This window comes from Solanum stenotomum, chromosome 6, assembly GCF_019186545.1.
Source record: "Solanum stenotomum isolate F172 chromosome 6, ASM1918654v1, whole genome shotgun sequence".
NCBI lineage: Eukaryota > Viridiplantae > Streptophyta > Magnoliopsida > Solanales > Solanaceae > Solanum > Solanum stenotomum.
The window spans coordinates 39,368,021-39,390,444 of record NC_064287.1 but is presented as its reverse complement, the minus strand read 5'-3'; the positions used below and the strand labels follow the sequence as shown (position 1 = coordinate 39,390,444).

General features: G+C 33.1%; 2 protein-coding genes, 1 long non-coding RNA gene and 1 pseudogene across 3 annotated transcripts; 2 read left to right on the top strand and 2 right to left on the bottom strand.

Annotated features, from left to right (window-relative positions):
• Positions 1–730: 730 nt before the first annotated feature.
• Positions 731–1,570, top strand: LOC125868731 (putative F-box protein At3g10240). Its single transcript, XM_049549313.1, has one exon. The coding sequence runs from the start codon at positions 731–733 to the stop codon at positions 1,568–1,570; it is 840 nt and encodes a 279-aa protein (XP_049405270.1).
• Positions 1,571–7,939: 6,369 nt separating this feature from the next.
• Positions 7,940–8,376, bottom strand: LOC125868730 (probable histone H2A.3; annotated as a pseudogene).
• A 1,276-nt stretch (positions 8,377–9,652) lies between these two features.
• Positions 9,653–10,160, bottom strand: LOC125868729 (uncharacterized). The gene is made up of 2 exons (XM_049549312.1): positions 9,978–10,160; positions 9,653–9,880 (listed from the first exon to the last, which is right to left on the bottom strand). Exons 1-2 carry the CDS (start codon positions 10,158–10,160, stop codon positions 9,653–9,655), a joined length of 411 nt encoding a protein of 136 aa, XP_049405269.1.
• Positions 10,161–12,720: 2,560 nt separating this feature from the next.
• LOC125866847 (uncharacterized) lies at positions 12,721–15,779 on the top strand. Its single transcript, XR_007446573.1, has 3 exons — positions 12,721–12,846; positions 13,347–13,472; positions 15,654–15,779. It is a non-coding gene; the product is annotated as an uncharacterized LOC125866847 (long non-coding RNA).
• Positions 15,780–22,424: the final 6,645 nt, after the last annotated feature.

Below are 22,424 nucleotides of genomic sequence, written 5' to 3'. Positions count from 1 at the left end.
TTATGAAAAATTCATAAAAAAATTACCCTGTTTGTATATTGACAAGTGAAATATACCAATGGAGTTCTAAAAAATTCCTAATTGTATAAATAGAGAATTTGTATATACTTATCCTATTTGTATATTCGCGCACGAAATATACAAATGGCGCGAAATATATAAATCGCAACCTCCATAGCAAACAAAACTATAACTATGAAGCGCAATTATCGAAACTATATCTATAAAGCCTTATTATGTCTATTATGATTGCTATTTCTAGTTTTTTCTCAATAAAAAAGGAAAAATTACCTAAATACACAACTTATTTTACCATATTTTCAAATATTTCCTACCATTTGAAAAAAATACAAAAATCCCTACTCCCTCTTATTCTCAGATACATCACTTTACGTGATGTATCGGTCGGATACATCACTTTACGCGATGTATAGGAACATACGCGATATATGTTGATATTAACCGTTAATTGTATCTGATACAATTATTAGACCTGTATCTCATACAACAATAAGATATATGTTAAGGATTTATGGACTACTCAAATACATGAAACATCAATAATATGGACAGATACATTGTCCTCGTTTTGACTGGTAGACTTGGGCTTTAGAGGATTATGGCCCTATTAGGAAAATATCTATTAAGACTTAAGTCTTAAGTAAAGCATTTTAAGAAGTTATTAAACAAACAATTTAACCTAAAATTAGGACAACTTCAGCCGTCAAAGATGGAAGAAGACAAAATTCCTCAAGATATTACCATCCAAATTTTCTCATGGCTTCCAGTTAAGTCTTTAATGTGTTTTAGGTGTGTTTCGAAATTTCATAATTCAATTGTGTTGGAACCAAATTTTGTGGATCTCCATTTATCCAATTATTCTAAGATCAATGGTGGTGATACTAAGTTGATTGCATGCGTAGACGATGTTTGTTACGCTATAGAAGATCATCATGATGAAGAAGATGGAAATGCCACCAAGTATCATCAAATTGACAATTTTAGTAAGCTGTATGATCGAATTATTAATTTTCGTTTAGATTATAATTATCATTTTGAGTCGGATAATGGGTTGTTTTGTATATGGGATCTGAAGTATATTGCCATTTGCAATCCCGCTACTAGAGAAGTAAGATTTCTTCCTGATGTTCCTCATGAGGGCGAGGACTTTATATGTTCGATAAGTTTTGAGCCTGAAGAAAACAAGTATAAAGTTGTTGTGACTATTGAATCAAGAGCATGGGTTTTCACTTTAGGCATAGATAAATCATGGAGAGAAATGATTAAATATGACAAACATGGTTTTTCTATTGCAGGATACATATCTGGAATTTGCATTAGTGGGATTATCTATCGGGTTAGCCTTGATCCGGACTATTGTATAGTTGCGTTTGATGTTAAATCAGAAATTTTCACCAGTATCACAATGTCGATTGAATTATGTCGTAAGTTTAGCGATTGTGATAATATGCTAATAGAAGTGAATGGAAAATTAGGAATCATGAATTATTGTGATTATTGGTTTTGTAACGACATTTATCTATGGGTTTTTGATGAAGACGAAGAATAGAAACATGAGATACTTCATTTTCCTTTAGAAAGGGAACCTAATGAGTTTTACGTGCATCCATTTACGATTCGCAAGTATGGTGCTGAAGAAATTGTATTTGCAATACACATAACATCAAGAAGTCTTGATAATGTTATGGTTTTTTATTTTTATGATATGAAGAATAAGAGTTGGAGACATTTTGAGGTCCAAGAATTTCCTGGCCAGATTGAAAGCATTTGTACTTATAGTGAAACCCTCTTCCCTCTAGAAAATATTGGCAGTGTTCATCACCAAGTATAACTACAACAAGACAATTATATTTGAATTATATATATTGCTTTTATATGTAAAAGGTTATAGTGGATAGCTAGATTGTAATGTGGAAGCTTATTTTGTGGGAATTAATGTAATACATGGTTTTTTGGTTTAGTGTTAATTTGGGTATTTCAACAACACGTGTATCTTATTCTACGTGATCAGATTTATCATTAGAAAATGCAAGTGATTCTTTATTTACCCTATGATTTGTAAATATTTTTCTTCTCTTCAACTACAGCCACACTTGTTCAGATCTTTACTACCTACCATAGGGGGATTTTCAAATATTTTTAGTTTTAAATTCCCAACAGAAATAAATGGATCGACAATTGGAATAGAATTATAATGTTTAGCACTTTTATACTTGACATACATTACCATTAATGGAGACGTCAAGTTTCTTAATTTTCTACAACTCCATATATACAATGTTTCATGTTGAAGGCCTTGTATTTTATATAGCTTCAAGTACAAGTCTCAAACTTGTTGGTGGAAAAGCCTTAGTTAGAATATCAGCTTGTTGTTCTTCACAACTGCAATGCACCAATTCAACTGCACTGTCACGCCCCGAGCCTGCAGCCTGGACGTGGCCGGCACTCAAGAATCATTGCTGGCCCCCAAGCGAACCCTTGGCTTGGCTGACTACTTAGAGGAAGACTTACTCAAGAAAAATAGGAACTCCAACTACCAAAAGTTAACTCATAATGTCTCAAAACAACATAACTTAATGAATGTTTGAAATTTCTTGAATAAACATAAGTATTCGACTCAAAGTCTCAAAACATCAACAAAGGAAATAGAAAAAAAAGACTTCTCAACTACTATTGTCTATAAAGCCTCTAAATACTACAATAGATGTTGGGACAAGACTCAGGAAATCTTAACAAAACAAAAGATAAAGATGTGGATCCCTCCAGAAGCAAAGAGGTTCACCAAAGCTAGCTGGAGTGCTAATGGTATCAACGAAGCACCGATTGATGACCTTGAATAATTGTATCTGCATCATGAAAAGATGCAGGTCGAATGACGTCAGTACATTGAATGTACGAGCATGCAAGGGGAAAACTGAAACATACTAAGTTGGACTGATAACCGGGGAAGAGATACTCACCTCAACTCAACTCCAATATGAAAGAAATAATAAAAGATGCGATATTAAAATCCTTTAACGTAGTAAATGTCAACTCGAATGCATAAAAATACAATAACATACTCTTTACTCTTATTTGGGAGATATTCTCTAATCGACAGCCATCACTATGAGCTAGGTGATGATACGCTGCCAGAACTGTCTTATATCTTGTCGGGGTAGATCCACTAAGTTATGCTTAAAGGCAATAAGGAATCATCTAAAAAGTATGATCATTTACCAATGTTGGCATACATGGTTTATGAGGATTTTGAGACTCATCCCCATATCGGTGCTCAATACTACTCCCAATAATATATATGCTATTTTGGTGATATGTCCTCTGGAAACTTTTTCTCCAAAATCTTTACAAAACCATTTGTAAGGACCTGGGGAACAATTCTTATACCCTCAAAATGATCCTCACCACTTCTTTAGCATTAGGGCCCACTTTACATGAATTAAACGATTTTATCATTTTGTCGTGTGTTAGCCCATGTTTTTTTTTTTGGTGAATTGGCTTTGGGGAACTTCCTTTCCAAAAACATTATAGAACCATCCATAATGACCTTGGTAACAGTTCCTCCATGGTCCACTTCACTTTTTTTTTAGCATTTTGGTGCCACTTAATAGGATTTAGGCAGTTTTCTTAATTTTTCGTGTGTTAGCCTATGTATTTTTGGGTGATATGTCTTCTAGGATATTTTATTCCAAAACTTTTATAGAATCATCTATAAGGACCTAGAGAACAATTCCTATAGCATGACCATGATCCAATCAACATTTTTCGCATTTAGAAGCCACTCAACAAAAAATATGCGATTTTTTTTTGTGTGTGTGATAGCCCATTATTTTTTGGTGATATGACTTTCGTACATTTTTTTTTCAAAACCTTCACAAAACCATCTGTAAGGACCTGAGGAACAAATTCTACAGCTTCACCATGATCCACTCCACTTTTTTTTTTTTTGCATTTGGGGACACTCAACAAGAATCGAGTGATTTTCTCAATTTTTCGCGTGTGTTTGGTGATACGGGTTCTAGGCACTTTTTTCAAAAACCTTTACAGACCCATTTGTAAGGACCTGGGAAGAAATTCCTACCGCCTCACCATGATCCACTCCACTTTTTTTAGCATTTAGGGCACACTAAAAAAGAACTAGGTGATGAGAGAGAATTGCTCGGATGGTAAGCAACCCTCACTTCCAACCCAAAGGTTGCGAGTTCAAGTCACCAAGGGAGCAAAATGGGTGGGAGCTCCTTGGGAGGGTTAAAAAAAAAGAACTAGGTGATTTTCTCATTTTTTCGTGAATTTGGTGATATGGGTTCTAGGCATATTTTTTTGGAAACCTTTATAGAACCATCGGTAAAGACGTGAGGAAATAATTCATATAGCCTCACCATTATCCACACCACTTTTTAGCATTTAGGGATTTCTCAATAGAATTTAGGTGATTTTGTCAATTTTTCGTGTGTGTTAGCACATTGACTTTTTGGTGATATAACTATCAGGAACTTTTTTTCCAAATATTTTACAGAACCATCTGTAAGGACCTAGTTAACAATAAATATAGCATGACCATGATCCGCACTTTTTTAGTATTTAGGGGTCATTCAACAGAAATTATGTAATTTTCTCAATTTTTCATATGTATTAGCCTATGATATTTTTGTGATATAGCTTCTAGGAACTATTTTCCAAAACCTTTACAGAACCACTTTTTTAGCTTTCAGGGGCACTCATTAGAAATTTAGCAATTTTATCACACGGAATGTTTGGTGACATGCTTCCATACACTTTTTTTCAAAAAGTTCTAAAGAACTAGCCATAAGGACCTAGGTAATAATTTATATAGCTTCACCATGATCCAAGCCACATTTTTTTAGCATTTAGGGGCCACACATCAAGAATTGAACGGTTTTCTTAATTTTTCATATATGTTAGCTCATTGATTTTTGTTGATATGGCTTCTGAGCATTTTTTCCCAAACCTTTACAAAACTATTTGTAAGGAGCTGGAATGATAACTATAGTCTCACCAAAATCCAGGCCCCACTTTTTAAAATCCAAGGGAGACTAAACAAGATTTAGGTAATTTTATTAGTTTTTCGTGTGTGTTAGTCCACAAATATTTTGGTTATATTGTTTTCATAAATATTTTTTTCGAAACCTTTACATAATCATCTATAAGGACCCGGGGAACAATTTCTATAGCTTCACCATGATACACACCACTTTTAATAGCATTTAGGGGTCACTTACATGGAATTAGGTCATTTTATCAGTTTTTCGTGTGTGTTAGCCCATAATTATTTTGGGTGATATATATGGCTTCTAGGAACGTTTTCTAGAACCTTTTCATAACCATCCGTAAGTACATGGGAAAATTTTATATAGCCTCAGCATGATCTATGCCACTTTTTTAGCATTTAGGGCGCAATCAAGAGAAATTAGGCAATTTTTTTTACGTTTTCATGTGTATTAACCCATGAAGTTTTTGGTAATATGGCTTTCGAACACTTTTTTTTAAAACACTTACAAAACCATCCCTATGGACCTGGAGAACAATTTATATAGATTCACTATGATCTACACCATATTTTTGGATTTAGGGGCCACTCAACATGAATTAGGCATTTTTTTAGCTTTTCCCGTGTGTTAGCCAATGGACTTTTTGGTGCTATGGCTTTGAGGAGATTTCTTTTCAAAACTATTATAGAACAATTCATAAGGACCTCGGGAACAATTCATATAGCCTCACCATAGTCCACACACTTTTTTTTAGAATTTAGGGAGATTCAACAGAAAATAGATGAGTTTTCTCAGTTTTTTGTGTGTGTTATCTCATGGATTTTGCACTTTTTTTTCTAAACCTTTATAGAACTATTTGTAAGGACATGAGGTATAATTCCTATAGCCTCACCATGATCCATGCCACTTTTTTAGCATTTAGGAGTCACTTAATAGGAGATTAGGTGATTTTCTCACTTTTTCTTGTGTGTTAACCCTTGGATTTTTTGGTGATATGATTTCAAGATATTATTTTTCTGAAACCTTTATAGAACCATTCGTAAGGACCTGTGGAACAATTTCTATCACCTCACAATGATCCACTCCAGTTTTTTTAATCATTTAGGGCCATTCAACAATAGTTAGACAATTTATCAAATTTTTGTGTGCAACTCCCATGTAGTTTTTTTGTGATGACTTCCCGTCACTTTTTTCAAAACATTTACAAAACCATCCATAAGTATCTGAGGATCATTTTCTATAGCCTTATCATGTTCCACGCCACATTTTAAAATTATTTAGGGGCAACTCAATGGGAATTAGGCAATCTTTTTAGTTTTTCATGTGTGTTAGCCTATGGAAATTTTGGTGATACAGATTTGGTACACTTTTTGTCAAAACATTTGCAGGTCCATCCGTAATGACCTGGTGAAAAGTTTTCTATAGCCTCACCATGATCCACATCACTTTTTTTAGTATTTAGGGGTTACTCAACTTGAATTAGTCATTTTTTCTTAATTTTCCGTGTGTTAGCCATTGAATTTTTAGGTGATATGACTTTCAGACACTTTTTTCGAAAATATTTACAGAGCCATCTATAAGAACCTGGGGAACAATTCATATAGCCTTACCATGATCCTCACCATTTTTTAGCATTTAGTAGCCAATCAATAGGAATTATGCAATTTTCTCTGTTTTGTGTGTGTGTTAGGCCATGAATTTTTTGGTGAAATGGTTTCTTGACGCTTTTTTCTAAATTCTTTATAGAACCATCCATAAGGACCTGGGAAAAATTCCTATAGACTCACCATGATTCACACTACTCTTTTTAGTATTTAGAGGTCACTCAACCGAAATTATGCGATTTTCTTAGTTTTTGGTATGTATTAACCCATGATTGTTTAGTGATATGGTTTTTGGGCATTTTTTTTTTCAAATCTATTACAAAACCATCTGTGAGGATCCAGGAAAAAATTTCTATTGCCTCACCATGATCCACACCACTTTTTTTAGCATTTAGAAGTCACTCAATAGGAATTAGGTGATTTACTCAATTTCTCGAGCATGTTAGCCCACAGATATTTTTGTGATGTCTTCTAAGAATTTTTTTTCCAAATCTTTAGAGAACCATCTATAGACCTGGGAACAATTCATATAGCCTTACCATGACCGACACAACTCTATTAGCATTAGGAACCACTCTACATGAATTAAGCGATTGTTTCAATTTTTCGTGTGTTAGCCCATAGATTTGTTGGTGATTTGGCTTTTGAGCACCTTTTTTAAAAATCTTTACAGATCCATCCATAAGGACCTGGGAAACATTTCCTGTAACCTCGCCATAATAAATTCCACTTTTAGCATTTAGGTTCACTCAACAAGAATTAAGCGATTTTCTCAATTTTCGTGTGTGTTGGCCTATGGACTATTTTGGTGATATGAGTTCCGGACACATTTTTTTCAAAAATTTTACATAACCATCCCGAAGGACTTGTTGAACAATTTCTATAGACTCACCATAATCCACGCCACTCTTTTTAGAATTTAGGGGCCACTCAACAAAAAATATGGGATTTATTTAGTTTTCCGTGTGTGTTTAGCCTGTAAATACTTTGGTCATATGGCTTTCGGGTACTTCTTTTCGTAACCTTTAGAGAACCATCTATAAGGACCTGGGGAACAAGTCTTATAGTCTTACCATGATCGACTCCACATTTTTTAGCATTTAGGATCCACTCACTAGGAAATTAAGCGATTTTCGTAGTGTTTTTGTGTGTGTGTGTTAGCCCTGGATTTTTCGGCGATATGGCTTCCAAGCATTTTTCCGAATTATTGAACCATATTTAAGGACTTGGGGAACATCTCGATACTAAAGATGGAATGATCAGTCTGATCCTCCTCCCCCTCCTGACCAACAACAGCGGCGTCCTTTAAAGAACTACTCTTTTTTTAGGCAGAAAAATATTGTGAATGTTTGGAATAACACCACCATTCGGAATCGTCATATCTCTAAGAAATTGACAAAGTTTAGCATCAAACCTAATAGCTAACTGAATAAGCCTTGGAATGATCCGAGTCTTTTTGTCGTTCCTCGCTGCAATTCCAGCCAATTCAAGCACCTACAAACAATAGCATGTATGTGAAATTTAGTAATCACAAACCCTAGAAATTTGACATATGAAAAAAAAGGAGCTTGAGAAATTCACCTCAGTTGCAAGGTATTCAAGAACCACAACAAGAAATACCGGAGCTCCGGCACTAACACGTTTGGCATACTTCCCCACTAGAATTGGAGACCAGCTTTGCTGCTACGAGAACGAGACTTTTTTTTTGCATTTTAACCAAAGCTTTTCCCTTTACCGGCCATTGATATTTTTCCCTTCAAAGAGAAAAAAAAGTTTTGCTTTTTGATCTATAGAAACAAGAGACAAATGACACACAAGAATTGAACTGTTGTGTGTATGTAAATTTCTAAAGCAATCTGGTTTTGGTATTTATAGCTCACAGGAGTTATAACCTAGCCAATGGGAAGAAAATCACAAGGATTGAACTTGTACGTCGTTGGATGAAAGGGTAAATTTCCATTGCTTGAGATTGCGGGCAACAAGAACACCAACCAGATTCTTATTGAAGATGAAAAATAGCATGCCGAGTTTTTCTTTAATGAGATACTGCTTTTGCGTAAACATGAATATTAAGAGAACATTTTAGAGATAAGAACTGATGCACATATTAGTCAAATAAAATTAAATAGTATATCGATGATTAACCGCATTCGAAAAAGATAAAAGTATAAATTTTATTCTATACTAACATTACATTATTTGAAGAGTTAATTTATATTCAACTGGAAAGTAATTTTGTTTAATTATATGTAAATATAATTTTTGAGGTACCTTCTCAAATATTTTCTATATTTGACTTAATTTGTTCACGTATCAAGCAATTTTTTTCATAACAATATAAAACTTATGGTGTTTTACTTTTCATCGTTCATTCAACAATATAGTGAAAAGATAATCAAGATGCCCAAGTTAGAAGATAAATTAGTGAGGTTCCTATAGAATATGTAATACTACTATTTAATATGAAAAAAAGGAGATCTTATAACTTATTTATCCTGGATTACAAATATTTCATCTCTTATATTTTATTTATAGAAAAAATTTCATTTACATTACTCTAGATCTACTCACTAAAAGTATTTTACCATGAAAATTTAAAATAAATTGAAATTGCATTTCAAATTTGGGAAATTGTTAATAAAGCATTCTAAGAAAAACTTTCATTTACCGTACTTTAGATCTATCATGAAATTTCAAATTAAATTAAAATTCTATTTCAAATTTGGGAAATAGTTAATAAAGCTTGCTAAGAATACTTGAAAGGAAAAAACTAAAACTATTATACACATCAGGAAATGAATAACAATAGAAATAATAAATGATATGATAACTGAAGCAATAGGTAATACTAAGATCCAAGTATGTTGAGTTTTTATCCTAAGCCACATAAATATCATATGTCATTAAACTTGCAGAAAGGAAATCAAAGGTTTTATATTATAGAATTATAAAATTTTCTATGAATACAAGGAGATTAATAAAAGTAAACATCGCGATGCTAGCAACGGAATGATCAGTCTAATCCTCCTCCTCGTGAGCAACATCAGCAATGGCCTTTGAAGTGTTACTCTTGTTGTTAGGCAGAAAAATGTTGTGAATTCTTGGAATAACACCACCATTCGGAATGGTCACATCTCTAAGAAATTGATTCAACTCTTTATCAAACCTAATAGCTAGCTGAATGTGCCTTGGAATGATCCGAGTCTTTTTGTCATTCATCGCTGCAATTCCAGCCAATTCAAGCACCTACAAATAATCACATATATCTAAAACTTAGTAATCACAAATCCTATAAATTCGACATATCAAAAAGAGATAGAGAGAAGGAACTTGAGAAATTCACCTCAACTGCAAGGTACTCAAGAACAGCAGCAAGGAATACCGGTGCTCCGGCACCAACACGTTTGGCATACTTCCCGACTTTGAGGAATCGGGCAATACGAGCCACTGGAAATTGGAGGCCAGCTTTGCTGCTACGAGATCTTCTTTTAGCATTTGAACCAAAATTTTTCCCTTTACCGACCATTGATCTTTTTCACTAAAAAAAAAGTTTTGCTTTTTGATCTATAGAAACAAGAGACAAATGAAGCGGAAGAATTGAATTGTTGTGTGTGTATGTGAATTCCTAAAGCAATCTGGCTTTGGTATTTATAGCCCACAGGAGTTATAACCCTGCCAATGAGAAGACAATCACGAGGATTGAACTTGTATGCCGTTGGATGAAAGAGCAAATCAACGGTGGATAAAGATGTTGACACATTTAATCAATTTCAAGGATTATAATAAGTTTATTTCCAAAAATAGAGGATTGTGATGTGTTTGTTTCCAAAGTAAATAAGTATTATGATGTGTTTTTTACAAAAAAAAAAGGACTATGATGTCTTTAATATGTTGCCAAAAAAAAAAAGACATAAGAGATTATGATGAGTCTGTTGCTCAAACAAAATGGGGAAATTTTGTTCTTTAATATTTGGCTTTAATAGCTATTTGAACATATTTAAAGTTTTACAACTTATTAAGACTGATTTGTATAGTGAAAGGACATAACATATTTTAAATGACTAATATAACAGTAGCCTTCATTCTTAAAGCAATATTAATTGGTTATAGTTATTTTTTTAAAAAAAATATTGTGTATTGTCTATATAAAATATAAAGTTTTCATATGAGAGGAAATAATTTTTGAAGTTTAACGAATCTAGAATACTATACGACTCAATAAAGATTAAAAGAATTTACCATAACAAAGTTTCATTAAAACATAAAATAAAATTTAAGGACTCCATTTGAATTTGACTTTAGGTCAATGTTTGAGTGGCCCTTCTTATTTCTATGGATTGAGCAATGAAAATATACACTAGAAATCATAATTTAAATTGCAAGTGTCTATATATATTTCATGTGTTCATGGTGTTCAATTGGAACACGCAATAGTTCAAGTGTCTAAAACTAAAGTACCAACAAGTTTTAAGGAAGGGTCTAGTTATTAAGGCATGCTTAGTTTTATAACGTTATGTTATTGCCCATTAGCTAGTTATCGAGAGGATGGAAAAAAGAAATTAAGTGCATGTTTGATCATATTTTTATTATTTTCAATATAAACCACTCACAAAAATTAAAAATAACTCTATTTCTTATTCATGTTGGACACAATTTCCAAGTTTTTAATATTGTTTTTAACTTGGAAATAAATACTATATTTTTTTCAAATTTGACAATTTTATATCTAATCGTCCACAAAAAAACAAGAACTAGAGAAAAAAGATTTTGAAACTTTACTTTCACAAAGAAATATCAAATATATGCAACACATGTTAATATAGATTGAAGAAAACTCGTGTTTGATAATATGCAAATAAATAAGTTGGATAATTAATACTTATCAATAACTCTATGTCACGACTCAAAATCAAGTCATGATGGTGCGCATATAAGCCCTCACGTAGCCAAGCCAAAACCCTAACAATATAAAAGAGGAAGACATAAAATACTTTTAAAATGAAGGAACATAAGCAGAAATGAATATACAGAATAGGGACATATTATAGAATTGTAAATATATGATAAACAATTTAGAAAACGGGGCTGAAGGGGGCCAACAAACACAAACTAAACACAATAATCAATCTCCGAACCCGGTGTCACTAGTACAAGAGCATCTACATACAGAAAGGTTATATTTACAAGTCTGTCTAATTCAAAATACAAAAATATAGACAGGTACAAAAGAAGGAAAAATAGCAAGCCTCCGGACATGAAGAGCTCACCACAATCTGAATCTACGACGATCGCTGGAGATCGACCACTCTTTGAGAACGGCTCTTACTGAGAGCTGCGTCAGAAAAAGATGCAGAAATATAGTATGAGTACCAAAATATTGGGTACTCAATAGGTAACATAGGTTGACCAAGCTTAGAAAGATCAAATATATATAGAGAAGCATGATAGCTCTAAACATTACAATGGAAAGGTTCTAAGTTACGATAACCAACTATATCACTACAAGAAATTCAATTTTTTGCGACGACATTTAGTGGCGACTTGGTTAATTGATACAAAAGATGAGCCTTTTGTGGCGACTTTTAAACTCGCTACAAATTGGTAACATTTACTGGCTCGCTATAAATGATTAAACCTTTAGTGGCGACTATTCTTAGGTCACCTCTAATATAGCTGAGTTTTTCATTTCGGGTGAAAATAAATTTTTTAACTCTAAAAATTAGTGGCAACTTATCAGAAATCGCCTCAGAAGAATTTTTGTGGCGACATGATCGCCACTACATGTGAATGATTTTACTTTTAATTAATATAAAAAAAAGTAAAGAGAAAGAACAACCCTAAATTAAAGGAGAAGTAAAACATTAGTTGTGTCTCTCTTAGAAAACGTTCCTCTCTCTTCAAAATTCCCAATCGCAGCTCAAATAGCTCAAATCTATCAGGTAGTTACTTAAATTTCAAATCCTTTTTGATGGTACATGAATTTGGCCTTGAAAATCTATAAATGCTGACGTTTATGCACTTGTATTCTCAGATTGTTATTCTCCAATTTGTCTGACCAGTTTGAAATTCACACAGGAATAGTCATATGAAGCCCTTATCTCTGAGGAATTGACAGATCTCCACCCCTCCGCATAGAAGGATGGCTTCTTCGCCAAACTTATTTTGTGAATTTTCGGCTTTGATATTCCTCTCTCAGATATCTTCTTTTCCTGGTAAGCTGAAAGTTTCTTTTTGAAATTTCATATCTTTTAGTGATACATATTTTATAATCCATACTGTTCATTTCTGCTAAAATTAACGAGTGTGAATTACTGAACTGACAAAAGTATTTAGTATTGTGAAGCACTGAAATTGGGACAAGAGATACAGACGACTAGGGTTTAGATTATTTATTTTATATTTATTATTAAAAGTAATTCTGAATGAATGTTCTCTCTTTTAAATGAATGTTACAGAATTATTGTGTAAGAGAGAAAATTTCTACTTCCATTTTGATTACCTGAATTATGATAAAGGTGAACTAGAAGTACAATCTCAATTAATTTTAAATTATTAATAACTTGTTATAGATAAAAAGAAATTGGGATGACAATAATGCAAATTGAAAGCTACTCAAATGTCAAGCTTAATATGATATATGTCCTTGGCTTGAAAACCAAATTCATTGATAATAGATTTGAGAAACTATTTTAGTGTGCTTTCAATTTTGCAGGGAAAAGATGAACTAAAATAGTCTAGCAAGCTAATACTTACAATTATAGGGGAAATAAATATAGTAAGTTTATTCATATGGGCCCCTTCTACGAGGAAATGTTGGATCTTCTTCCTTCATCTCAAGGTAAAATAATAATTGCACTTTGCCTTGTCCTTGTTACTGTAATACATGATGGATTGGGGTGAGATGTACTTAAAGTATTGTTTATAACGACTAAACATACTCTAGGCTTGGTAATTTTAATGAAAACAATTTCCGTTCTTATTTCAATTATATTTTACATAATACCTTTTATCCTGAATACTTTCAATTTATCATCTCCTTGACCTTGGCTCCAATTAACCAAAATGTGGTTACGTTAGATGATATAAAGGCCATCGTAGAGGATAGTGTACTTTCAAGTTGAAGTTCTACATAGATATATATAATGGTTTGATTCTTTGTTATATGCACATAAGAGATTTTTTGTGCTACTGGTTGGGTAATTTCTTAGGGCAATAACTGCTGAAACTTTAGACACGTCCTTTGAGTTTTTCGTGAAAATATATGATGGATTCTTTTGATAAGATAAGATTAGTTCGTCCAGCAAAATGATTTTTAATGAGTTCTTTACGTCCCTTTTTGATATTTGCTCTGTTATTTGTTGTTGTTATTTTTGTTTATCACTGATTGATAATAACTATTAGTGAATTTTCTTTTAGCATGAGTTTCATATTATTGCAGTTTCTTCATTACACTAATCTTCACTACTTATGTGTTTTGTTCTTAATCAGGGTACAATATTTTATGAAATTTAAGAAGGGTTCAAGTTGTATGTTAGATACTTAATCTGGGTACTATTTCATGAAATTTAAGAAGGGTTCATGTTGTTTTCTTTATTTTCCTTTCCTTTTGGTATTTATGCACAGAAAGTTGCACTATTTAAAGTACTAGTATTTAGTTGTTAATTGTAAAATTTACCTTGTTCAATTATATTTATCTAAAAAGAATTAGACGACCAACTTTTGAGTTGTTCAAGAACTTGACCTCACCCAAGCATGAGTAATCTACAAAAGTGGGAGATTGTGTATTAGTGTTATACTTATTTGACCTATGCCAATGTAATTTATGGTATGAAAGAGGTGTAAAGAGACTTGTACAAGATTGACCAAATTCTTCACAGTGGGTTGTGCTTATTTCTTTAAAATTCTTTATAGCTATTTAATTCATTGTTGTAAATAAAAAAAAAAATTCAGTAAAATATTGTTCATGAACTGGTATTATTTTCTTGTAACTATTGAATTCTTCTTTATTACTTTCTTAAACCCTGTGTTCAGTCAAAATCAGACAAATAAATTAAAATGGAGGAAGTGTGTTTCTGGTGCTTATTTTAATGAATCAGCTGTATTCTTTTAGCACATTTTGCCTTTCTCATTGATTCAAGTTATGAGGATTCCTTAGGACACTGTACTTTGGATATAGTTTAATTCCTTGAAAGCTAACATGTATGATTCTGATTTTCTTTAGCGAAATGAGCACATGCTGTACATTTTGAAAGTAATTTTTCACTAGTCTCAAATCAGATTGTTGTTTGCAAGTTTTGATGTTCATGGCATCTTTTTCTTTGAATAGTACTATCACCATCAGTTAGCAGGTGCTAGGCAATGTACCTTCGATTATATATTCATTTTTTAGCTTCCCCTGATTGGATAATACCTTTGAATATCTAGCTTATACCAAACTCATGGAAAAGCAAAAGTTGAATCAGGTGCATTCTTTTAGTGCTGCTCGATACACCTAAATGAAGGTAATTGTCTTCATTAAGGTAAATTGATGAATCTGTTATATGAAAAAACAAGTTGAAGCAGATGCATACATATATCACTCAGTACAAGTAAATGAAGTCTGATGTTAATCAGGTATATAGGAACATCAACATGTACAAGACACCTATATAAATTGTAGTAAATATCACGTTCTTCTATTTTTAAGTTGATTGTTTATTTCATCTACTCTGTAGTTGAATGACTATTGTTTACAACAATATGCCTTTTATCTTTAAGAAATAAATTAATGTTAATGACAAAGAAAAATTTGTTATTTATATGAATATATAATAAGAAATTAGATTTTTTCCTTCTATCTTTTGATTGAGAAAATTATTGTAATACCAAATGTGTTGTTCATCCATGTATAGTGCAACTGTGAGTAAGAAGTTAGTATTCCATTTATGTAAGCATGAACTTTTTATGTTGTTCTCAAATCCCTTTCCTACTTAATTTCAAATTGATTGAAGTGAATCTTTACTTTTTTTTTCTGTTACAGGGATGGTTCTTCAAGTGATGAAAAATTATTGACAGAGGAGTCTTAAGATATCACATTCTCTTAGTGAGAAGTATTTTGGCTATGTCTTTGTATGAGTAATGGACAATTGCTATATTTTTAGGCAACTAGTACTAAATATATAAATATTATTTTTTTTCAAAATATAATAGTATTTGTGGCGACTTACAGTCGCTGCCAAAAGTCAATTTTCCCAATATTGAAAGTTAACTCTATTGTGGCGGGTTAAAATCGCCCCTAGTAGTGTTTGTGGCGACTGTTGTTGCTGCTATATCCTTTCCATCAGTGGCGACCTTTTTATTGGACACCTTGTCCAATATATTTGTGACGATATAAATAAGATTTTGTGGCAATAAATATCGCCACAAAAGATGTCTTTTTGTGGCGACTCATCTTTGTCGCCACAAATAACCTTTAGTTTCAGTCGTAACGCCAACGACCCTTCTGTCGCCACTAAATGTAATTTGCAGCGACTTTTGAGGATTTTGAGGCGACTTTAGCTGCCACTAAAAGTGTTATTTCTTGTAGAGTATCAAGAAAAGAGGGAAAACAACACAAGATAGTGAGAAGGAAACACTCAAGTACAAGACAGTCATAACATACATACAACAACTCACACAAATAGGATGATGTGATGCAAGTGATGAATACAAGAAAGTAGAAGCATGGTAGAATTCTTGAGCCACCCAGAATGATACCTTAGACTCATCGACAAGTGCAATGTAGTGAAATATAACTCGTATCTCAATCGACAGTCTTCCCAAAATGATGCCTCAAGCTTATCAGTGTAAAAGTGGCCCAATATGCATACAAATTCATAAACCAAGTATTTTGTCGTTTTATGTCTAAAAACTCAGAAAAAAGTTGTATTTTCCCATATAAATTCTTCTCTTAATTTAACGAGCGAACCTCCCCTTCACAGCTCAACATATGGGGAAAACTTAGTGAAAACTATTCCCATTCCTCAAATATAAAAGTCCCAAGGTTTTTCAATAATAAACAAGTCAAATGTGAGTACCAAATGCATGATATAGTACCAAGACATCATCCACCCAATCAAAATCAACACAGAAAACAACCATTAGGGTAACACCCGACGCAACACAAACATACTAACTTGGAACTCCACCTAGTCCAAGATCACAGCCTCAAGCCCAACAATAAGGTCTAACTATTGGTTATTCCATGAAGTCCCTGAATGAGGAGGACTCACCAACTTTTGGCTGAAATAGTTGCCACCTATCTCACTATGAGTTTGAGAACGAACGTCTGAATCTACATCATAATAAATGCAACACAGAGAAAAGTGTGGTCAATACATGGAATGCACCGAGTATATAAACATTAATCAGTTCTCAATAATTATGAACATATGATATGGATAGAATAACTACAACTTTAAGATCAACATATAAAGATCATTTGGAAAACTACTTTCAAAATCTGTAAATGTAAATTTAGTTCTTTAGCTCTAAACTGAAAATATACCTTGGAATTCTACTATGAAAAATCGTGATAAAAAAATCAGTTTGTAGAAATAGTAATGCTTGTATTTCAACTGATATACTGCATGTTACCGCATATTGTCAAACTTGTATATTAGATAAACTGACGTCTGAAATAAAGCATAATACTAGTTACAATTATTATTTTACTTAAGTTCTGAAATGCTGAAATTAGTCATGCTTATTGAATTTTGGGATCATGTGTTCAAAACATGCAATTTTTTACTAATATAGATTGGAACATGTAAAATTATGCTAAATCTAATTTGCTTAAATCTTGGGATTAGAAAAAACTTGTAAAGACTCATGCATAGTAGCTTTAACAAGAATAATAATCATATACATATTAAGAAAAGAAAACTAAATTTCAAAAAGTATTCATAATTGGGTTTGAAGCCTAATTCACAAAATCATAAAAATCATATTGTAAAATTGGAAGTTTTGGACATGAGGATGAAAGGAAGTCCTTATTATTGTTCTAAGTACATACTATTAGAACGCTATTTATGTTACTGCACTCCATACACGTTGTTACTACTTAGTGTTTTACTGCATAGGTTGTTAGATATGTATCCACCACTTTAGGAGTTTGTTTTCTTATTTTTCTAGTTTGTTGGTTTAGTATCCACAGTAGGAAGGACTCTCTATTAGAGACTCTGTTATTTATTTTGTATATATATATCAGTTCTTAATCGATTAATAGAAATATTTTTTGCTTCATCTTATTCAATTACTAATACATACCTTAGTGAAGAAAAACTTGGTGGAGAACCTTGAAACAGAAATTCTAACGTGGTATTTCTTCAGAATTCTTGAGAGTTAAAGTTTGAGGAGAGAATAAGAGGGGTTTTAATGATGAAAAATGATTGTCTAATCCTCCTACGATGTTTTAAGATCATTTAGATAACTCTCCAAAGCGCTTAAGATTAAAAAAAAAATAGCCTCAATTAAAATGAAATCGGTAAAATTTCATGTTGTTCCGTCAAAGTGACGAACCGTCGTTCAAGCCGTCGAATTCTGGGGTAAATTTTCCAGCTCACTAGAAAGTGTGACAACCTCAAGTGAGGGATTGCCATTTTGTCCATCGCTTTTGGCAAACTGGAGCGTCTCTAAAAAAATGATCATAACATTTTACTCCGGACTCGAATTTATGAACGGTTGGTGGCATTGGAAAGAAGACGCAAAGACCTTTAATTTGATAGGTAATGGGACACATAACTCTTTCGATTTTAAGATATGTGTTCATTAGAGGCTGATCCAAGTAAAAACTTATACCAACTCACTCGGTAAAGGAGCTTTAGTTGAGCTAGAAGATTACCAAATTCATCTCCAGAATTCTTCTCACACTAAAGAATTAACCTTGATACCTATTCACAATTAGGAATCATCCAAGGGACTAAAATCTACAAATACAAAGAATTGTTCGAATCTTAGCTTAGAATTTGCATGGTATTACACTTTTGTCTTACATAAATCCGATCACCTTCTATTTCTATTTAATTTTTATTTAAAATAACGGAATTCCAAAATTAATAAAACCTTCATTAACCATGAATGATATAAACATGCTCTAATAAAAGTTTTTGGGCAAGGGCTTTATTCTGTGATGGCATTAATGAAAAAAGGTAGTAATACATGGTTTTGAATATGATTTACTTGGTCCAACTTCTTGATTGTCATTTACAGTATGTGCCTTCGTTGGTGTTCTAATATAATATTGAACATGATCACACAAATGTCTTCTTCTTAAAGGAAGAGTTAGCTATATATTAGAAACATTTAAGATGTGTCAAAGTAGACACTAAATTAAACATTCACAACTACTTAAGGTAAAAGTACTTGTATTGAAATGTGAGGGATGCAACGAATAGGAGAATCTTAGCAGCTCAGTTGATTGGCTACTTGAACTACTATCTTGTTGGTGAGGGGCACTATCGATTCCCCACATTGCAATATCAACCATTCATGAAGTCTCCCTCTATCACCTTCAAGTACCAAAGAGAAACAAGAAATTGTCAAGGTGATGTGACACTTCTTTATGACCTCCATTCATATTTATCTTTCTATCCATTTTTAAAAAAAATTCCTTCATTTTTGTAATAGACAATTATACATTTAATAATTAAATAAATTATTGTTGGGTATATAGCAAGAGTTAATGGGAAATGGAGGGATGAAAAGTTGGGAACTTGAAAAGTCCTCTTATGCTTTATTAAAAAAGCATTTCTCCCTCATCGGTTGTGGAAAGAAAAATAGAAGAGTTTAAATAGAGAAACACTTCTATTAATTGTTAAAAGTGTTGGAAAGAGGGAACCCCCTTGCGCCGTCGTCGTGGTTGCTCGCTCGGCTTCGGCTTCAGCTTTATAAAATGATCGAGAGATTATTTTTGGACAATTTGTTGTTTTAATAATTTATTTAATTAATTAAATAAAATTAAATGGCCTAAAACATTTCAATTAATTAGTTAATTAACCGAAACGTTCCGACCCGACTCGGATTCGCGTGACCCATTTTATTTAAATTACTTTCCCATTTTATTTGAATTTCTCACTGTTGGAGATGATTGTTCTGAAAGATTGCAACTTTCAGGATTAGCCATGACTGTTTGAAAGGTTGCAAAGTTTCTGAACTGGTCGTGTGGTTTCTGAAAGGTTGCAACCTTTCGAACCAGTTTCTCTTGGCTATAAATACCTGTTATTCTTCAGACTTTTTACTTACAAAAATTTCTGATCTCTTCTTATTTTTCTGCATAAATATTTTTCGGGTACTTTACTACCGTTGAGTGGCTCGCTGACACCAGCGTTTTGGGTATCAATACACTAGTGATTGAGATCATTCTATCTTGGGAGGACATATTCCAAATCAAACCTCGGATACTAGAGGGGCATAATTTCCTTAAGGGGACAATGTGCATTCAGTGGGCTTGATCCTTTTCCATTCTGTCTTTTCCAGATTCTGGTATGTTTTACAAATTTTAATTTTGTGAATTAATTTGTGTTCTTCTGTTCTTCACTGGTTCATTGGAAACTTTGGTAACTTCGTGTTTCTGCAAAGTTTCTGGTAATCAGTATTACTGTTTTTTAAACACAGATTGACAACAATCTTAAGGAAATTATTTATTTTTATTTTAATTTGTGTTTCTGGTGGAGACAAAAACCTTCGTGGTTTTATACTCATATTAAATTTGCAATTTATGTTATTGCTTACAGAGTCATTTGTATCAATTTATGTTTATTACAGATTCTGAAATGGCAAATGATAAGGTTACGGTGGTTGCTGCTGCACCAACCCGAACTGCTGTACCACCAGCAGAGAAACCGTGAAAATTCTCTGGTGTGAATTTCAAAGGATAGCAAGAATGAGTTTTTTTTCTGGCTTACCACTCTTGGTCTGCAGAAATTTACCAATGAATCAACTCCAGTGCTTGCTGCTGAAATGCCAGACAGAAAAATTCATGATTATTGAAGCATGGAAATAGACAGACTTCCTATGTAGGTTGCATTTTGAGTGCTTTAGAGGATGACTTATATAATGTCTATAGTGCAATGACAACTTCGAAAGAATTGTGGGATGCACTTTTGAAGAAATATAAGCCAGAAGATGCATGCTTGAAAAAGTTTGCGGTCGCAAAGTTTTTAGACTATAAAATGTCAGATAGTAAAATTGTTGGATCACAAGTGCAGGAACTTCAACTTATTTTCCATGATCTGATTGCTGAGGATATGGTAGTAAATGAAGCTTTTCAAGTGGCTGCAATGATCGAGAAGTTACCTCCTTCGTGGAACGACTTCAAGAATTATCTAAAGCATAAACGTAAGAAAATGAAGCTTGAAGATCTTGTGATTCGGCTCAAGATTGAGGAAGATAACAAGACCGCCGAAAAGAAGTCTCGTAAGAGTTCGACAATAATTGGAGTTAATATTGTTGAAAAAGCTCCTACCAAAGGCAAGAAGAGAAAGAACTCCAACGGACAAAAGTCAGAACAGGCCAACAAGAAATTCAAGGGCAATTGTTACAACTATGGTAAAGCTGGTCACAAGTCTTCTGACTGTCGTGCTCCAAGAAAGGACAAAGACAAAGACAAAGGCAAAAGTCAAGCAAACATCGTGGAAGAGATGGAAGATGCATATGACCTTTGTCCAATGATCTCTGAGTGCAACTTAGTTGGAAATCCCAAGGAGTGGTTTCTCGACTCAGGTGCCACTCGACATATTTTCTCTATGAAAGAAGCCTTTGAAACGTACACTCCTGCTGAGTTTGATGAAGATATGTTCATAGGGAACACAGCAACAACAAGGATTGCAGGAACTGGGAAAGTAATGTTGAAATTGACATCCAGCAAGGTGTTGACTCTGAACAACGTTTTGGACGTTCCTACTATTAGGAAGAATTTAGTTTCTACTGCACTGCACATTAAGAACTGGTTTAAGTGTGTTGTAGTTAGTGACAAAGCTGTAATAAGTAAGAATGATATGTTCTTAGGAAAAGGCTACCTCACTGAGGGCCTCTTCAAACTGAATGTAATGGTTGTTGACAGTATTAATAAGAATTCTGCTTCTGCTTACTTATTGGAATCAAATGATTTATGGCATGCTCGTTTGGGACATGTAAATTACAAAGCCTTGCAAAAATTGGTTACTTTAGAAGTATTGCCTGATTTCAAATGGGATAAATCGAAATGTGAAATTTTTGTGGAAAGTAAGTTTGTTAAACATCCTTATAAGTCTGTTGAAAGAAATTCAAAACCTTTAGACTAAATTCACACAGATATATGTAATATGAAGTCGACACCATCTCGTGGTGAGAAAAAGTATTTTATAACTTTTATTGACGATTGCACTCGATTTTGTTATGTATATTTTCTTAATAGTAAGGATGAAGCAATTGATGCATTTAAGTAATACAAAAATGAAGTGGAGAATCAATTGAATCTAAAAATAAAAATGATTCGGAGTGATAGGGGTGGAGAATACGAATCTCCTTTTGCAGAGATATGTTTGGAATATGGTATTGTTCATCAAACTATTGCACCCTAAACACCATAGTCAAATGGTTTGGTGGAACGGAAGAATAGAACATTAAAGGAAATGATGAATGTCTTGATAATCAGTTTTGGTTCACCGTGAAACATGTGTGGGGAAGCCATCCTTACGGCTAACAATATACTCAATAGAGTACCCCAAAGAAAAACGCAATCGATTCCATATGAGTTATGGAAAGAAAGGAAGCCCAACTTGAAATATTTCAA

Excerpts from the sequence above, each read along its gene's own strand:
- LOC125868729 (XM_049549312.1), bottom strand. The coding sequence starts at position 10,160 with ATGGTCGGTAAAGGGAAAAATTTTGGTTCAAATGCTAAAAGAAGATCT. Across the intron at positions 9,881-9,977 it reads TTGAGTACCTTGCAGTTGAG|GTGCTTGAATTGGCTGGAAT; the intron begins GTGAATTTCTCA and ends GATTATTTGTAG.
- LOC125868731 (XM_049549313.1), top strand. The coding sequence starts at position 731 with ATGGAAGAAGACAAAATTCCTCAAGATATTACCATCCAAATTTTCTCA.